This window comes from Thunnus maccoyii, chromosome 3 (genome assembly GCF_910596095.1).
Source record: "Thunnus maccoyii chromosome 3, fThuMac1.1, whole genome shotgun sequence".
Lineage (NCBI taxonomy): Eukaryota > Metazoa > Chordata > Actinopteri > Scombriformes > Scombridae > Thunnus > Thunnus maccoyii.
The window spans coordinates 26,350,782-26,371,869 of NC_056535.1; the positions used below are offsets into that span (position 1 = coordinate 26,350,782).

Sequence of the window (21,088 nt, forward strand, 5' to 3'; positions counted from 1 at the left end):
GTTTAAACAGATGCGTAGCAGCGTCTCTGCTGTCTCCTCCTCTACCATCCAGTGTGATCGCCTCTCCAGCTGACAGCGCTGTCAGCAGCCAGAAGGAGAGACGCTCCGCAGTGCGTTTGGATTTTATAGCTGAACTAAATACCAGGATGCAAGCTTTTTATTTCTCTCACGTTTTCACATCACAAATGATGAACAACAGCATTAAAATATGAGTCTTGCAGGTAAAACATGTAACTCATGTAGCTGTTATAACAGTTTAGTGTGGGGTGTCTGCTCTGCAGGTGCACTTGATTTGACTGTAACTGCAGTAACTGGGTGGAGATAAGCCTCCTGAATTTGCATCCAAAATGCAAAACTTTCATTTAGAATTTCCACCACTGCCTCCTTAACCAGGAAAGAGGCAGGAAAAAGGCGTTGGGAGAGTTAAAGCACCCCAAATAGCAATCACTGACAAAACACTCAATACAGTGATAAACAAGAGACATCCGCCAAGTGAAATAGATGAAAGAACAGGGGGAGTTAATAATAAGTGGAATAGTTATAATTAGAAGTAAAATCAGTTCTCTGTCGAATCAAACATCAAGATATGAGTGGAAAGTGTTGTTCTTTCAACTGCATTCATAACCTTCTTTTTTACTCAAACATAGCTTAACCATGTCTTGTGATATGTTACTTAAGAACACTTTAGCAGCAAATATTACTGGGACCACTACAGAAAATTGTAGATGAACATTTAATATCCAGGAATTCACATTATAGACACTACCACTGACTATCCTTGTAATAAACTGGCCACAGTTTGGAAGTTAGCCGAGCTGGCTAACATCCAGTTAGCCCTCTGCTGACTTAAACAGGGATAAAATAATTTAATCGTGCAGCTCTCCTAGACTTTCCAAATGTTTTCTGACCGAATGGATCAAATTCTGATAGTGAAATGAGTCATTTCACAGGGGCTGTGTGATGCTCAAAACAGTTTATCCACTGTCTTACAGCCACAACAGTAGCGACAGTGTAGGCTACGGCAGAGTCTATGACGTACGCATGTGTCAACAGTGTTTTTGTAATTACTTTCACTGCCAGAAGGGGAAAACAAAAGTCCCGCACTCCAGCTTTAACTTGTTGTATTTTTTCTGACTAATACACAACAACACCAATGCAAGTTCCTTGTATGTGCAAACCTACATGGCAATGAACCTCATTCTGACTCTGATAAATGTTGTTTTTCCCTTTAATTTATCACCCATCCATGAATCCACCCAAACATAACAGACACACTTGGTGGATACTTAATGAGATTTGTTGTACACACTAACAACCCAAAACACAATGTTATTGTAGGCAAGAATATTGCTTACCTTGTTAAAATGAACCTCCTTTCTATTACAAGTGAAATCAGACATGAGTTTCCATTTCTTTTAAATATTGTGTAATTACAGAGTAATGACTGTCATGTCAATACTCGATAATTAACTCCACTTTTCATTTTCAAGAATGTGTTCAATTTGTAGGTTTAAATTATCTTTTTTGTTTCATGAATCAAATCATCTCATTAACCACATTAGTGTATTCTAATTAAAGATATCAGGTTCTGACACAGGTTGTCATCAAATCTTTATAATATTGAATAATACAATATGTAAGCCTAGTCTAATGATGATAACATGAAGCCATTTACAAAGTGCTTAGCTGAGGCTGACAACATCTTATCCCTCTGACAAAGTGATATTGATATGTTCTAATAAAGAGGAGCTGTATGGATTAGTTGCAGAATTGTAATCCAGATTAGTTGCATGAGCTGGCAAATTTATATCATTGTCTTATGTTGTTAATTGAAATCCTTTCTCTTCTTAACAGTTGGGAAATACAAAGGCAGATCTAAGTATCTGTCAAAATCCTCACAGCCCTGTCCATATTTTTAAATTGTCTTTTTTCCAAAATATTCCAAAGCACAGAGCTATCATATAGCTAATTAAATTACATTGATTCCTATTCAACAAACATGTTTAATTTGTTGCTTTTTATAATTCTTGAACCCTTCATTGATCATTTCCTGTTAATAGGGGTTAAGGTTATCTGAGCTCCATTTTAGGCAAATGACAACACAGCAGTTTATCGATTGGAAGCTAATTTGGGGTTGATCTTTTTTTTTTTTGTCAGTATCCTCCACCTTTATCTTCTTAATTTTTTTATTTTCCATGTAATTATTCATATACTGTATTAGCTTAGCAGCCACTAACCTTATCTGTACAAATTCACATTGCTTCTTGTGGCCAATTTGTGCAGCATCCCCCGGGTACTTCAGGATAAATTAAACTGCAGCATCCCCCGTAACCTCCCCCACATCCCAATCCATTGCTTTGGTTTTCTGCTCTCTTGATTGGATCGTCAACACGCAGTTTCTGTAATTGTCTTCTTGTGAATATTTACTAATGTAAAGTGCATGCTCCCATAAGGGAAAATATGTTTATGTGCGTTTACATTCCTATATCCATAAGTACAACATGATGTTGCCTGAAACACTGAGGTTCCCTAACATTTCTATAGGGTATCTAATACTCAAGATTAAGGTTCACATAGCACTACTTGCTCAAGAAAATTGGCTTTTACAATATCTCTGCATTAAGAAAGACACACATAACCATTTTGTCACTGACAGGAAGCCCTTTGAGTGAGAGAGAGAGAGAGAAGTGGGAGAAGATGAGTGATGATTACTCAGCCATTCGCCTTGCCCAATTAAGCAATGACAAGTAATTGTTTAAACAAATTGCAACAGGACATATCTGAGGCACTCAGGGGTCATTTGCGTAATGTCAAATAATAAATAAAGACATAACTGGTTGACATGCCACACACGGTGTGAACTAGAGATTAAAAGGCCATATGGATAGAAGTAGGAACATCGCTGAGTGTGCTGTGATCTCTTCCCTGGGTGATTGCGGTCATTTAGAATACAGATGTTCAAATGTCTCCCAGTTGCTCTGGGTGGAGCAATGCATTTCTCTAATGCATTCACCACATCCCATGACTTCTCTTCATCAATATAAATTACCATGCAACTTATGTGGCTATTTAGCCATGTTAGCAGCATGGCTCTAGGGGTGGCATTGTTGATCTGTCAGTTGGTCAGTCAATCCACCACTTTGGTCCACACTAACATATTTCAACAACTATTGGATAGGTTGCCATGACAATTTTGTGCAGACATTCATGTTCCTCGGAGGATAAATCCTACTGACTTTTGTGATGCCCTGACTTTTCGTCTAGCGCCACCGGCAGATTAACACTAGAACTGCCAGGGGTCACTATATACCTAAAACTATCCATGCACCTGGCTACCACATTTCTAATACTAAAAAATATACTCTGTCATTGTATTAAGGCATTGTCTTCAATAAGGAATGTCTAAAGTCAAGAAATGAGTTTGTTTAATCGTCACCTGTGTTTTGGTCGTCTTGTTTTATGATATCTTTAAGAATACTAAATGCTTTGTGTGGCCGTAAGTATAATTCAGTCTAAAATGACACTGAAAATGGGTATTAAAAGGAAATATATCTATATTTGGTGGTGTGATATTATTATAAAACCACATTCATCACATAATGAGATAACCTATGTTATTTGAATTACCAAAGTAGCCACATATGGGTGATTTAATGTCACAATCGACATGACAAAGTCAAACACACAGTTTCACCTAATCAATTATTAATTTAGACATTTCAACAATGTGTGAATAAGAAAACATCACCAAAAAACTTGAGGTAACCATTAAGGCTTTTTTTTTTTATTTTTTTTTTTTATTTATAACATCATAATGCAAATATATATTTGTCTTTTGGTGTTCTATTCATGAAAACTGAGTAAGGCAATGGGCAAATTAGGGCTAAATAGCCTGTAAACAATAAATGGTAACATGGCAAAACAAAAATTAATGAATAATCAAACTAAACTAAACTGAAAAATAAATTTTTTTCTCAATTTTTGTGAGTAGGCTACATCGTCTTCATTGGAACACATCTGATTATACGTGTCCCTCAAACGCACTTTGAGCAAACATTCAGCACCTTGACTGTGCATTTTCCACAAACAGCTTCTCTGCACTTCAGACACTAATGGATTCCAAACGAATCCTAATGACTTAAGCGATTTACTGACTTTTCCTCTAGCACTACCATGAGGTTGACATTTGTGATTTTTAGTGAAATTTCCCAACTGTTGGATGGATTGCCAAGACACTGCCATCTATCAACCATTTTAAAAAAAAGACAACATCCATCCTCGAAAACCAGAAGAAAGAAAAACATCAGCCACAACACTATATGTACATCTATAACTTTCAAATAATATATTTATGTGAAAAAAATCTAATAAAATATACACTAAATAGCAGTAGAAAGAAAGGAAATGCTAGAAGCTTGGGAGATTAGAAAAAAGCCATTTATCAAGATAAACTCCCAGGCTTTTCCAACTAACTTCCAAATTTAAATGTTTCATATGAACCTAAAAGATTTCTGTTAGTAAGAATTGGTTAATTAAGCATAATTAGGCTCTACATTTCATATTTTGCTCTCTGTTACCAGGCAAAAGCTCAACCCAGTCTAATATTGTCTGCTCTCTGTATATACAAATAAATCACCCAGGAGCAATGCTGAGTTGTTTGTGTTCCCCTTTTCTTCTTCTTCATTTTACATTCCCCACATGTACTTATTCATCCCAACTCTGTGGTTAATGCTTGTAATCCTCCTCGTCAAACAGGGACGGCAGTTACTCCATTAGCAGGGTTTCTCAAGTTGATGTCAGGCAGGCCATTGGTTTGCAAGGGAATCTTGTTAGGGTTCTTATTGACATTGTGTTTCATTAACTTGATTAATGACATCTATTGGGGCATGCTCCACAGTAATCAACATCTCTGCAGAGAGGGCCTGTCTGCAGTCCAAGATGGGACTCTCTGGACTTCTTCTGCCCAGTACCCTACACTTCACTGGCCTCTCTATCTCCTGTTTGTTTATTAAAGGCTGCACTCAAAAAAGGATCTTATATTCATAAATACCAAAGTGGAAGAAAGTAAGAGACCATGAAAGCCCCAGATGACCATTATGAACTTTCTGTTGCAGAAACTATGTCTGTGTTTCAGGAAATAAGCCATTCAAAATTAAAGAAATAAAGCATCTTGTGTCCATTTGAGCCAGAAATACATCACTTAGGATGCTCTTACTAAATTGTTTGGTGGTATAAACACTTATTCTGAGACTCGTGGCCTCATTGTCCCGCTGTTTGCTTTGTTTTTTCACCATAAAATATAACTGCAAGATGCACCTTGCCAGGAGAGAGTCCTCAAATACGCTGGCACAAAAGGATAGGCCAAGAAAATATGAAAATACTTACTGCACTTTCTATATATAACATTGTCAGTTGAATAGGCTCTGTGTTAACATTTAACAATAGACACTTGGACATTTTCACAGATCAGAAGTTTCCTAAAGTGTTTTTTTTTTTTTTTACAAAGCAAAGTGAATTCTTTCTCCTACATCTACTCTTATATCTTTTCCTTTAGGGGGGTTCACATCCTGGGTCAGTGCATGGGAGATGAGAAGCTGCTCACCTCAAATACCCCAAAAACGGGAACACTTCCCACCTCTAGGGAACTGTTAGCCAGGGAAGAGAGATACAAAAGCAGAGATCAAAAAACTCCACCTGGAATTCATATTTACCTTTCATCATCTGCTTTATACCCACATTGTACTCAGTTATATTTGCTAGTTCTCTTAAGGGACAGAGGGAAAGCTGTGCTGATGCAACTCCAAGCAGGTGGCTGTGGGGCTGTCAGGGTTGTTGCTGTGGGAGCTGACTCAAATAATTTGCATTTTGGACTTATTTTCAAGATACATTCTGATCAAAACAATAGAATCTGGATAGATAAGTGCACTAGTACAGCAGTGAATTAACAGTATGTTTGAAAAATATTATATCAGCATACAATCTTTCAGTAGTCAAGGGATTTGCAGACTTAATACTGTAAGAGTACACTATGGAGAGCATTTCAATTAAGAGATCAAACTGAATGCTAATCACTTGGCAGGAAAATATCTAATAACTAATATCTGTTTATTTTTCAGAGCCAATTATTTTGATTTGAAGTGTTGATTGCAGAGATGTTTATCCACTCATACAGCTGGAACAAACATGGAATTCACTGATTATTTTTTTATATTTGTACGTTTAAAAAAATTGACAAGCATAATACTATTGAAATGCATACACTAAGTAACTGGAGGGGAATAAAAGTAACAAGTACTGTATGATGCAGATGAAAGTTAAGTTATGGAATTTATAAACTATTTTAAGGGTATAAGTCTACAAATTATAATGGGCTCAATTTGTCATTAATCAAAGAGCATTTCTAAGTGTGCGGTTAAACCCTTGACCTATATCCACAGTCTGTACTGCAGAACAGTACTGTAGTTTCATTCCAAAGTGCCCATTTTTATGTTTGAGGTAAATTATATCCATCTTTGTTGTCTGAACAACACATCATCTTGTATTCTTCTGTCTAACTGAATGCAAACCTCATTTGGGGACATTTGGGAATTGTTTTGTCGGTCAATGGCAGTAATTTGTATTGGCAGGTGAGATTTGTTCATCTTCCACCCGACTGTGTGCCCGAATCCTTGCTGAATGCATGTAAGTTATGATGGAAGTTACCATGAGACAAAAATGCGACAACTGGTCCAAATCACAAGTAGTCTGTAGATTTGGACATTTCATGTGGAAAAGTTGTGGTAATTTAGTAAATTTGCAAGCTCTCTCAAATAGTGCAGATTTCTTGAATTTGCGTTAATTAGTGCGATTGCAAAATCGTAATTTCCTGCAAGGACTGAAACTTATTTAAAGAAAAATAAACTCTTGATGGATTTGTCCTTTAGAACTTTGTCTCTCTCCAAAATTTCATAAAGAAATGCACCATTTAGAATTGTTATAGACTGTCTTTGCACTAGGACTGGGGAATTGATCAAAAAAGTAACCAAAACTGATATCACGACTCTCTAACCAATCTAATTTTAGTCATATCGAAATGTAGATTAATTCCTGTTCATCTACAGTTCAAAGTAAGTAGGTGCAGATGAGAACAAGCTGGTACCAAAAAAAAAAAACCCAGAAATAACAAAACCTCTTTCGGAGTGTTCATTGCAGAGTGTGTGAAGCAAGTGTGCAAGAGAGAAGAATGTGGTGAGGCTGCGCTCAAGATAGGCAGGCAGGTGTGCTGGACGTTAGCAGTAAACTGTAAATGTAATAGAATGTTCAGTGTTTCAACAATCAAGCGGAGTACGCTAGCTTTGTTTACCAGCAGCTGAAAATGTTGATGGGCAACTCCACTGTGACAACAGAGAATTTTGTGCACAGGTGTATTTAGTAAGATATCATTTGATTAATCGTTACCGAGGTAAATATGACAATTAATCGTGATATTGATATTGCCCATTGCACTTAACATGGCCTCTAGGAGTACTTGAATCAAAATCATGCAACAGTATGGATGACACTGCACACTTCTTGGCAGCGTTTTCATTGTTTTTCCCATACTTCATGTGTGACACTGTCAAATATTTGCACCTCAACTTGGGGAATGTAGTCTACTGAGATCTGATAGCATTCAAATTTGTATCCAGAGACTTGATTTTTCAGCTCTTATAAAATCCCAAACATGTTTCACCCAGTATCACTTATTTCCCATTCCTCAGCTGTCCCTGACTGGTGCCGTGGCGATTAACTGTTCAGAGAATGACAGACATAATTGATGAGCAGCCACAGCCAGGCACAGTCACAGTCTGTCCAGGCACAGGGCGAGCTGGTGACATGACCGGAGCACCTTAATGTCTCATCCTTTTAATTATACTTGTACTTAATCAACCAAAGCACTCAAACTCCTTGGGATCTCCTTCAGTAGAGTAATTTGTTGGATGGGTGTAAATGCAAACGGAAGAGGATCCAAAGACTTGTACAGTAGGCCAAAAGACAAATCCTGTTCCCTGTAATTTTTATGGGAGAAATTGTGTTTTTCAAATTCTGCCTCTTCTTTCTCTCCATCCCAAATGTTGAATGAACCTGTATATTATGCCCCCAGACTTAAAGGACCAGTGTGTAGGATTTAGTGGCATGTAGTGGGGAGCTTACAGATTGCAACCAATTGAATCCTGCTCTTTCTAGAGCCACTTTCTGGAGCCAGTGTTTGATTTCTGGGCTACTGCAGAAACATGGTGGTGCAACATGGCGGGCTCCATGGAAGAGGTCCAGCTCCCTATATAGATATAAAGGGCTCATTCTAAGGTAACAAAAACAAAACAAATCTTATTTTAAGGTTATTATACACTAATTAAAACACACTTATGAATATTATATTCCATTTCTGCCAAGTCCATTCTGCTAGATGCTACTAAATTCTACACACTGCACTTTTAAGTCATCTTGGTGTAACAGTATTTTAGGGTTAAAGTGATCAAGAATTTTGAAATAAAATTACAATCTGGCTAACAAGCAAAAAATGTACCTGTTTCTGCAAAAAAAGGAAAGAAAATATATTAATTTAGTGTATTAAGCTGATGAGCACTAGGTGACATAAGAACTCCAAGATAGGCCTTATTATAGCTAATTGCAGCAAACTGCCTACTGCTCCTCTCTCTTCACCAAAAAAATTGCTCCAGTGATGCTATTTCTGGACAGGTTGTGTTAGCTTGGCTTGTCTGAGCTTGTTTGGAAATGGCTGCATGCAATTATATTGGTGGATCTGGTAATGAGAGCCATGGCATTCAAACAATGAGTTTAACAACACCAACACGTTGCTACACTGGCATGACAAACCCACATTTTTCAGTCATCATCTGACCTTTCACTGAACAGAAAATCTTCCATTTTAAACAGTACAGCTGTAACACCGACCTCGTAACCACTCATGCTTCACTCACACTTTGCATGCATAATTGTGACCAGAAGTGTCTGTTTAGATTTGACATGTATATTTTTTCCATGTGTGTATGCAAGTAATTGTGCATAGGGCTGTGTGCACTATCAAAGCCCATATAAGTGAAAAACAGCACTTTGGCTGAACAGATCCAATGTACACACTGAGGACTGCAAGTGCTGCTGCTGCTGCTGCTGCTGCTGCTGCTGTGAGTTTTTTTTTCCTGCGAAAGGCGTAACTCCTTGTGTCCACAGGATGCAGCGGTTGCGTGTTCCTGCTGTGTTTTAATGTCCACTACAGATGTTTCAGAAGTGGAGCATCTGTTCCTCAGCAGTCTGATTTCTTTTTATTTCTGAATTATTTTTCCAACATTTTTCCTGTTTTGCAAGGACTTTGAACACACGTTTGCAGCATATTTAGATGGTAACAGATGCTTTGTGGCTGTTCTTGAATATGGCAAACCTTTGTGCCTCTAACTATAAGCGGCTGTCAATCTGTAATTTTGTTCATTTTGTCAGATGATGTAATGACCATAAAATAATGAATTCATCTGCAGCAACAGCTTGATAATGACTGCTGGTTTACAGGTAATGTTTATAAGCCACGATCAGCTGTGGGCATTGCTAATAAAAGTCACTTAAAGTTGTGTCATGCTACAGCTGGCTGTTGATCCTCAGTGGGTTCAGCAGTAGCCTACTAACAACCCCTTCACTTGACACGTACAGCAGTTGATTCAATGTCAATATAAGTATAACTTAATGGAGCTTTAAAGCCATTCACATCATAACCAGTGTAGTTGTATTAAATACACATCCTGTGTCATTTTAAAGCTTTCAAATGTGCTGTGATTTCAAACAATAAAGTCTGCCAATGAACTCTGTCTGTTTGCAAGTTCTGGGATCAAATCTAACATTTAACCTGACTAATTGATTTTTGTAGTTCTCCAAGCTTCACTGATTTCCACAGCCCAGTATGCTTGCATGGATAAAAAATCTTCCTACTCCCAGTGGTAGACAGGCAATAATGATATATGAGGCCAAGTGTACTCACCGTCCTCCCGAGACTTCTGAATGAAAGCATCGACGCCGCTCTCTCCGTAGTTCCCCTCTGAGGCCACTGTGGAGACATAGTTCCATCGCATGGCCTTGACAATGTCCACCATGGCCTGGGCCTGGTAGGTGTCTGGGGGCACCACTCGGGAGAAGAAATCATAGCGGCTGTTGTCACTGAGTTCTGGAGCCGTGGAGGCGTAGCTCACCTGAGGTATCTGCACAGGGAGGAATATTTATAATATCATAATCTTGAAGTGGCTTCAAGTGAAAATAGTTGTGGGAAATGAGACAAGTAGAAATTATACACAGATTTTGAGGGAGAGATCTGATGGCATCCAATAAACTGCCTTCCTTTTGAGACTCAAAACAGAGCCAGTGACCCTGAACCTTTCATGTGGCAGCAGGCTGGCTAGTTCACACGCTGAGATGATGAGCATGTCGGACTAATGAGAGGAGGTCACTTGCTAAACATAAACATCCCTCAGTCCCTCAATGAGTTACAGCATCTTAACTTAACACTTTTAATGCACTACAGAATGTGCTTGCTTAGTTGTAGCTCCTTACTATGAAAACAAGACTACTGTAGGTCAAAACCTAGTATATGGCTGGACCGTGCATAGTCAATGTATGAAATTGTGGCCAATTTGTTACAAGGATAGTCAGTGGTATTGTCTATAATGTGAATTCCTGGATATTAAATGTTCATCTGGAGGCTGCGGTGGAAATTATAAATGCGTTCTGGTATTTAGTTCAGTTATAAAATCCAAACGCACAGCGGAGCATCTCTCCTGCCAGCTGCTGACAGCACTGCCAGCCGGAGAGTCAATCACACTGGACAATGGAGGAGGAGATGGCAGAGACGCTGGTACGCATCTGTGTAAACAGGAGTTTAGCCGTGTTTGCTGCATTTAACACAGGAGCTGAGAGCTCGGACAGGAAACAGAGTCACTCTGCATCGCACTGTCCTCTGTTTCCATCACAGACATGTATTTAGGTCATCTAGAGACAAGACTGTAAAAGTTTGCTCATGTTGTGACACATATTCAGGGAGGTAATACCAGTAAATTTGAGTAAAATACAGACTTTGCTTAACCTGTGTGAAAGCGCTGCATGACACACAAATGTGTGGGGAGGCAAGTAGCAAATAGGGCTATGAATGGAAGCGCTGTAAACGCCCCCTGATGATGCAATAGCAAATTCTTCGTGCCGATTAATGTGGAAAGAGTAACAGCCAACATTTGCCTGCCCAACCAATGGTGTAACTTCTTCACTCACTCATTCACTCACTCATGGATAACTGCATGTGTAGGGCTGGCTCCACTGTTGCAGTCCAGCCAAAAATTACTGATTTGATTAGACTGTTTATGTTTTCCATCGCTGCATGGTACACTTGAGTAGCTTTTATATTAGTAAGCTTTATAAATACAAGATGTTGCATCATAGCAAGCTTCTGTTGCTCCCACTACTCCAAAGATTTTACTGATGTGTGTGTTGAAGAAAGAAAAATATTACATAAGAAACTGAAATAGAAAAATAAATAGGTCGACTAAAGCACGAAGCCTTCTTTCAGCGGCCATCAATTTAAAGATTTTCTGGTGGTTGTTTTTTGAGTTTCTCAGCTGTTTTCAGGTATTGCACCGTATCAGTTTTGTAATAGGTAAACTGAGTTTGTGTAAATGGAATTTTTCATCCCTATGGCACACTGATTCACCAAACAGAAGGTAAGGGTGTTTCCTGGTAATGATACACAATGTGCCTTTTTGATGAGGATCTGTCATCATGTTTTTGTATCTCTAAACAAGATGAGGAGAAGGTGCACTCATTGAAACATGATCCTAATGAAAAACAGCCCTGTTTTCCCTCTAGATGCCTCTTTGCCACATGCAGCATTTCATTATCACAGACAGCAGACCTGCAGGCTGGGACACACACACACATACACTCACACACACAGATAAGCCTTGATATTACACATCTGACTTCAAGGCAACCTCCTCCCTCCAAGATGAACACTGCTGTGCCCAACTCACCTATTTGGGTAAAAATAGGGATGCACAATATTTTTGCCAATATCCGATATGCCGATATTTTCCAACTAATTTCGGTCGATTGCTGATGCCGATACCGATATATACACATATTTTTTTCCAGCTGGCTGAGGAGATTATTACGCATGCAATCACAGACTATACTAAGAATGATCAAAAAAGACAATATATGAAGGAAGACAGCAGGAGGACTGGAGTTCAGGAGCTCAGCATCGATACTTTAATGAACCTGCCAAGTGGGTTGAGCGGTAGAGTTTTCTTTGAGTTTGGTAGACAGACAAGATTAATGGGTGGAATTTAATCTCTGATCCACACTCCCAAGCAGAAGGTGGCAGTAATGCACTTAATATGCATTTCCGTCATAATAAACCAAAAAAAGAAAAAGTTTTTTCAAACAGAGTGGTACATCCTGTCTGCCAAGGTCTTTCCTATCTGTGCAGCTGAACACAGCAGCTCCTTCTCAGACCATTTTCACCCTGACGGTCACTCAGCTGCCCAACAGACACGCTGTTTCTTCCCACTTAGCCTCCCAGCTAACCCCTGCTCTCCATGTGGATCCAACCAGAGCACTGACCCTCGGTTTGTTATTCAGGTTAAAGTGGGAAGAAGCAGCGGGTCTGTCGGCCAGCTAAGTGAAGTGGAGCCTGTGGAGGAAGCACCAGGACCATCAGGGTGAAACAGTCCACGGAGGGAAGCACAGCCGGGCAGCAACGGCTAATTCGTTGTATTCAGAAATGTTAATTTCGGGACAATGCTGATAATTTTAAAGCCTTTATTGGCCGATATTGATGACATGCCGATAATATCATGTATTCCTAGGTAAAATATACATAAAAAATGTTTTATCTTGACTGGCCCTTGGCCACGGATTACCTGTAATACAGTACATTTACAAAGAGCGAATACAAATTAGAAAAGAAAAAAAATGTATTTACTTGGTTAGTTAGAAGGGATCTAATAAATGATCTGGAAAATACTGATGACTTCATAAATCAGTTGTTTGTGTAAGCACGTTAGCTGGTATGTGCTGCATTTGGTGGCAAGAATATTTAATATGTAAACCTCATTCAATACTTAATCTGTGTAGCCTAATTCCACCACTGTCCAACCCTCAGATTTGTTAAGTGATTCAAATAGGTGTAGTGTTTCGCTCATTGGTTGACAGGATTGAGAATGAGGGATATCATTTTCATAGATAGATTGATAGATTAATGAAAAAAGCGAGAGAAAAATGGTGACATGCTTGGATGAGATTGATGCAGCTTTACAAGTTGTTTTAAGTCCATGTATAGAAATAAAAACTCTTCAATAGGTATATTCCTTTGATCAATATGAAAAATGTTGAGTTAACTACTTCCATGTCAACTAAAAATGATCAGCCCTACAGATAGGTAAATCACTACAGGTGTTGGTTTAGGGCAAAGAAAAACAAAATAACCCAAAATAACAAGAAACTGGCTAACAAGAACACGATTTAAGACTGAATGAATCAAGTGAAATGAAATAGCAATTCAGTTTGAATATCAGGCTAGAATCTGGGGTGAAGAGTGCTGATTTCTTTAGTTATCCCATAAAATAAAAAAGAGCAGAAAAAATACCGTTTTTTCCTCTTTGTTTGGTACGTGCTCGACTAAGTATAAACCTCATCGTTTGTGGTATTTTCAGTCACATCCACCACAACCTTATCCATGCCCGTCCAAGCTACCATAGCTTGGTTTGAAATGAATTGATGAAGACAGGTTAGAAGCCAGAGTCCCTGAGGTACTTCACTTCACCTTAAGATGATTCCCTCAGTGAGCCTCAGCAGGGGGAAAAACATAAAATAATGATATGGGAAACATAATAAATGAACACAATGTATTCATAGTATGGAATTTCTAACAGCTTAACATACTGTAGTAGTGATTGAGGTTATAACTGTGAGGCACCTTAAGAAATGCTAAGTATTTCCACTAAAACTTGTATATAGCAGTGTTAGTGGCACTTCTAATAAGGTCTCACAGTGTGGCTTAGAGCGTGAAGAACAGGCATCTCTATAAATGCTTTAAATACTTAAAGATGTTTTGGTCAGTGGAATCAACCCCACACGAGGGGAGGGTTTCCCTGTAATAAAAGCCATCTTCATCCTGCTGCCCTTTTCTGTCTCCTTTCATATTAGGGATCACACACAGATAGATAGACAGATAAATGGAAGGATGGACAAACAAAGAAGGCAAGTGAGCCTTCATTGAACCAAATGTTCAAGGGTTTGTTCAAATTATATTGACAGAAACCGGTAAGGGTGCTCTGCTGAATATGGGATACATCATAAGTATGCACAGCATGACCGCATGGATTAAAGTCTAGAGCATCTTGATAATTACCTTGCATCTGACATGAATAAAGGTGCATTATTTGAGGGAGAGCTTTCAACAGAAATAAATCATAGGAAGGAGTTAACAAGTATGGTCCTCTGCCAGGCATATGACTTTCTCAGTTATGACACCCAACATGTTCTCTCCTCAGCATTCAGCAGAGTGCAAAGTTGTTTAATTGTTGTGACTATTAACAGGTACAGTTTCATGCCAAAAATAACAAATTTCTGTAACGCTGTGTCAGTCAGATAGCCAATCTGTCAGTTGCTGTGAAAGTGTTAAGAGATGCGCAAATTTTCCATCTTGAACAGGATATTTTATGATCTCTTATTAACCTTACTTTGTGCTCTTTGCATTTAGCACCTGAGTTTTAAGACTGCAGTGGGAAAACACTTATTACACTAATTTTAGAAAAACAGATATGCTTGTGATAGAACTTAATATTAATGCATTGCAGTGAATCATGTTCCAGTGACATACAGTGTAATGTCTATTTGTCTGTAAGAAACTGCAGCACCAGTCTGTGCTTGTTTTTCAATTACACTTCAGATTGCATTTCAGTCATAAGACGTACTTTCACTGTGACACAAATAACTTATATTACCATATAACAATGTATTGCCTGAATCCATGTGGAGGTGCAGGAGGAACTATATTTATTTGTGCATCACTCCCATCTACATACAGGTCACAAATTGAAATCTCATTCTGAAATGTCTAATTTCTAATTAAAAGTTTGCTCAACTGATTTCAAGACATTTAATAGTAACATTTTCAAATGTCCTAAGATCACCATAGTTACTAATGCCTCTCTTCTAAATTATGATTTGGCATAGAAATATTGTGTTGCTTCCCTTTATGTTTTCCAGCATCATTTAAGACCTTTTAGTGACTGTCTGGCGCCACATTTATCTCAAATGTTGTTTGCTTTGTTGAGCATCCTGTTGAGAAGAGGAGAAACTTAATGATGATAATGTTGGGACCTGAGGTGTAGGTGCAGTATTTTTCTGTGCAAATTATGCTGGTATGCAAAATAGGTGACTATATTTGCATCTGTTATTCAGACACCTGACAGATCCTCGCAACCTGCAGTGCAGTCCAGATGCAGAGCACCTGTTTCAATCAAGTTGCATACAGAAAACATGGATGGGTAAACATAGTTTATCCTTACTACCTGGCAATCTCATTTTACTGCAAAAGAAAGATGTCTTTCAGCATAGCATGAGCTAAGCCAAGCTGTGTGATAACAGAAATATAATACACCACAAAACAAATGACTGGATTTCAGATTACATACCATCTTCACAACAAAACAATTCCTTTAAATTACTAAAAGAAATAAACAGGCTAAGAAAAAGACATGTTTATTGTGCTTAAAGCTGAAATCATTAGTTGATTAACAGAAAATTAATCAGCAACACTTTTGATAATTGATGAATCATTTTAATATTTCTTCAAGTAAAAATGCCAAAGATTTGCTGGTTCCAGTTTCTTGAATTTGAAGATTTTCTGCTGTTGTTTGTCACATTTGATAGTAAATTGAATATCTTTCGTTTTGGGCTGATGGTCAGACAAAACAAGCAATTTGAAGGCATGACCATGGGCTCAGCATATTAAATGGATAATTAACGTAATTGTTAGCTGCAGCCCTAATTGAGATTGACACATCAATCTACATTTTCTGACTGAAGTTTGATGTAGCAGCAGTGACTTGTAATGTCAAACACTTTCTGAAGTTAAACCATTCTCCGTATATATTGGCTCAAAAGTGACATTAGTTTTGAATTTTCCAGTAGATCTTGCAGCTCAAAATGCTTTTAGTTCATGATAGACGTCTCTTTATAACCGTGTTGTCACAAAGTGAATTAGCTTAAAATTGCTCTGAGGCAAGATTGCCCCACAGCTTCTTCACCAGATTAGCATATATTTTTCACACACTAACATAAAAACATTTTGGGCAACATAGGGACATGTTTGAACCTGCCCAACTCCAATGCCCAAAGGCAATTTTATCAACATCATTTAGCAGCTCTGCCTGCTTTCTTCTTTAGACAAATTCAAATGTAGACACAAACACTCATGATAATCATAAACTAAAACATCTGCCAGGCTCCATAGACTAAACAGTTCAAGGCCTGCTTTGGCTCTGCATGAACAGTGAGCCCTGGCATTGTTTTGCTCTGTGTCAGAGAGGTATAGAACAGCAAAGCTCGCAGTGCAAAAAGCTCCTCACTCTCACACAGCAGGAGCTTTATGTGTTGGCTGCAATACAGCAGAGGCTGCATTATACCTAAGTGTCAGTGGGTAAAATGGCAGTGTACTCACTATATTCAGGCACATAATGCCTGCTCCAGCTTCATACAGATTAAATTTACTGAAATTACAACATCTAATTTATGTGTTTAACCATATAATGGTCACTTACTACGGAAATATAATCTGCAATGAAAACAACAATAACATTTTGTTTCATGCACCACATGCAGAGACACAGACAACAGACACATGGATAATTATTTCATTCACATACTGTAGCTTCTTAATTCAATTTAGGGCCTGAAAAGATATTTTGGTCCAGACAGTGGCTGCAAACGTTAAGAGAAGTTGTTTAAATTTTGCAGTGAGGGATGTGGGTGAACTCTTTGAGTCAAATACACCACTTCAGTATCCAGGCTTTCTCCTTAATTGCTATCAGCTGCTGTTGACACTGAGGGGAGATTAAAGTTTCACTTTGTTACTGTCAGGGTAAGTGGAGCAGCAAATAGCTGAGCCTCCTGAATAGAAAACCAATTCCTGCATAATGATATAACAAAACAGATTCTCACTGCTCTGGGAATGAACAACAATGTGGCAGTGAACACAATGAGGACATTTGGATATGATTCAGACTGATGCATTATTATATAAAGTGACCGTATGGTAGTGGATATTAATTCATTATCTCCATTATTTTCTTGGACTTTCACAAAGACAGCACTTCATTTCATCTGTTTGTGTGTTTATTTTGATTCACTGCATAGTTATAATGGGCTTAGGTCAACAGTTAATTGAGTTTAAATGGTAAACCATGACTGGATAAGGCTGCCTAATTTCTGTGCAGTAAGTCAGTGTGGCCATACTGTCCACTGTCAAATGTTCAGCCCCAAGAGACTGGCAATAAAATCCCTGAGCATGCTTTAGACCTTTTGATAATATTTCCATCTTTCAGATTTGACCTTTAATATTTTGACATTCGATTGAATTGAGAGGAGAAGGAAAAGCCAATAACATTGAGCTCATCCTGCTTTGTCTTCCACTCAGACTGACATCACCCTGCTTCAATCATGCAGATCACCTTGGGGAACCAAAGTCTCTCCACTGCCTACTTCGGCTCTAGTGAAGTGATGGTAACTCTTCATTTCAGAAAGGATTTGTGAACCGAGGTGAACCTGCTAGTGATTTGACCGTTAAGGTTGAGTTGGGATGAGGCGATTGCCTCCAGATGTTTGTCATCAAACCTGGAAAAAGCTGATCTTACTCTCTTTCCCAGTGATGTCAGAAATATTGTACAGCTACCTTCCTTTATGAAATATTCTCCAGCAGAAATGCACACCCAATATAAGTCCAATTCACGCCTAATTATGACTCAGAACGAACAAATGAATGTAGTTTTAACAAAAATTTACATTCCTCCTTGTACTAGAGGTTGCAACAGATATTATCTACCGTACTATTCTCTTGTATAATTTGGTCAAATAAAACCATGTCTGTGGATGCTACATTTCCTAGCAGTGCAATTGAATGCAAAAGCTGATCACACATGTGCAACCCAGATAATTTAAATGCTATCTTGTGCACTGAGGGTGTGTTTCTGTATGTCTGTGAAGGTTTGTGCATGCATGGTTCTCCAGTCTCCAGATATTGATTTTTGTGTCACACTTCTGCCTCGCATGCTTAGATTAGCTCCACAAGTTGTCATCCCTTTGATTTGCCGGGAATTGATGAGACAAATGACCTAACTGTTACTGAGCAGAGCTTTGTGTTTGACCTGAGAATGCATTAAAATGCTAAAACAAGTGAAATAAAAGTTACTCACATTGGCCTCCAAGCTAAAAAAATGAGGTAATTTGAAACCTTTCTTAGTTATATACAAAGCATCTGCATTTGAAAGAGTTTCTTGACCCCATAGACCTCTAAATGAGCTATCCAATTCCTTTCCAGCCTATAAAGGAGAAAGTCAATTAACCCAAACAATAATGAAGATTAAATCAAGTTGTCACAGTGCGGTTTATTGTTTCAGCCTGAGAGGGAATGTTGTTTCTGTTTATGGCAGATAGTGATAATCAACGCTACAGCCCACATCTTATATACATTGTCTTAAAAATGTTCACTGCACAGCAATTAAAGTAACTACGTATGGGTACTTTTGTCACACTTTTTTACATAAAAAATAGATTTAAATAGAGTTTTGGTAGAAATATTGGCAGAAATGGAATATAATATTCATAAATATGTTTTAATTAGTGTATAATCACCTGAAAATAAGAGTCGTGTTTTCCTTACCTTAGAATGAGCCCTTTATATCTACATAGGGAGTGGGTCCCCTTCCACAGAGCCTGCCATGTTGCACCACCATGTTTCTACAGTAGCCCAGAATGGACAAACCAAACACTGGCTCTAGAGAGGACCTTATGCATTTTTCGAGAGTTTCCCAGACACCATAGGTTCTCCTACACGCTTGGAAGGTGACGGGTAGGGGGAGGGGTATTCAGTTAGTTGCAATCTGCAACCCCACCACTAGATGCCACTAAATCTTACACACTGGTCCTTTAAGCTACAGTTATGGAGGTTTAGTACAATCAGCAGTATAGTCCATTGAAGTTTGTTTCACGCCTCTTTTCAATTTATGTCAATCAGGGGAAAATGCTTTTTAACAGAGAAAATATGGTCACCACTTGAGGGAGCTTTGGTGAGCAAACAGAAACTGTTACAGTCTGGATGCCATATTGGTCCTTTCATGGTGACCATATGTTATTCAATTGTCTTCAGGAGAACTACTTACATCGAAATATATTGAAGAAAGAGTACATAAGTAACCTTACATCAAAATAGATAATATTAGCTTTAACATTAACAGTTTAACACACTATCACAAGAACCAATGACTTTTTGATTAACATATTAATTGTTTAGTTTATGTAATGTCAACAATAATGAGAATCACCAATCACACATTACAAGGGCCCAAAGTAAGGTTTTTTAGTCTGTAGTCTATAATATTTATATATGTTGTTTTTGGCATTAAAAAAAGATCACTGAACAGTATTCAGGGTTTTACAGAATAGTCCAATATCAACATTGGTGATAGAGTTAATAATAACATATAACAAAAACAGCTAGCTAATCTTAATCATAGTCCAAGCTGTAACCAGCAAATACCTGGTATTTTCTCTTAATAAAATGGAATCGGAAACATTAATTTACCAACACTAAAAGAGTACCCCACTGATTTAGCATTGCACTCCAACAACATTGTCGGACTCAAGGTGGACATTAAAAAAAAAAGAATAAAAATCAATGTAGCAGAACCATGCATTCTTCTTGTCAAAACATGGTGCCTTGCAAACTATGCAACTCAACTCGATTCACTTCACCGTACAGATTTGAGTGTGTTATATTAGTACCAACTACCATAGCCACGAGCCACTAACCTGAAGCAGAGATGAGGAGCAGGCTACAGGAGGTCTGGTAATCTCACATCTTTCTGTCTGCACAGATTTCCTCCGCTTTTAAACGTTCAGTCCCAAATAATTTTGTCTCAAGTGACATAAATTGAGACAATTTATCAGACTTCAGACTCCCTCTGGAACCACAAAGCCTTTGAACTTTAAACAACTTTTTTTCACACATGCAGTAGTATTCCCCAAGACCTGTAAACAGACTTTGATGTATAAAATCGGTAGTTTCCCTTTAAAAAAGATCTTATTTGCTGCTTTAATTCAGATACTGTATCTGCTGTGCAAAAGCACCTTTAATTCCATTACTTACATCTAACTACTTAAGTGGCTTCTCAAAAAGCGCCTAATCAATAGTAATATAGAGAACCGCAATGCAAAGTAAGGTGGTACATGCCCTCAGTGCAAATTCCTTTACATGGGTTCTCACATGTCCCTCTGGATATTCAAGGTGCTCCAAGGTTCTTTGAAGCACTTCTCATCTGTGCTAAACATAGCACCCCCCATCTGTTAAAGACCTTATGACAGAGTGTGTGAGAAATCGACTTCCTGCTATCTGGGTCTCTGTCTCTGTGCTCTTCTTTCTGTGTACACCGAAGATGGCATCTCTAGTGACCCTTTATTCAAGCTGCTATAGTTTACAGGAAACATAACCAAGTCTATCAGTGATACATAAGAGACCTGGCCTGACTCTTGTTTTAGTGAGCCGAAGACAACTTAACACTCTCAATATGGTACAGATGAGGATTGCCTTCCCCCAAAAGTCAACAGTGTTGTCTCTATCTGTGATAAATAATGTGAACACAGGGGAGCTGTTCAAATTTCTTTAGACAAAAGTCTGCATTAGCCTTCAACAGGATGAGGATATTTCCAATCTGACCACAGAGGATATTATTCTAGCACCATTTTTGGCAGCTCAGTGTGTCACAGTCATTCTTGGTCCTACAGATCCATCATTGAAAGC

At 38.3% G+C, this 21,088-nt stretch overlaps 1 protein-coding gene across 1 annotated transcript in view; it reads right to left on the minus strand.

The window, feature by feature from the left end:
* The window catches only part of LOC121894572 (metabotropic glutamate receptor 4-like), a 167,380-nt gene that overhangs the window by 67,379 nt on the left and 78,913 nt on the right, over positions 1-21,088 (minus strand). The window contains exon 4 of the mRNA XM_042407267.1: positions 10,007-10,223. Within this exon, the coding sequence (XP_042263201.1) occupies positions 10,007-10,223 (217 nt within the window). The remainder of the gene's footprint in view (positions 1-10,006; positions 10,224-21,088) is intronic.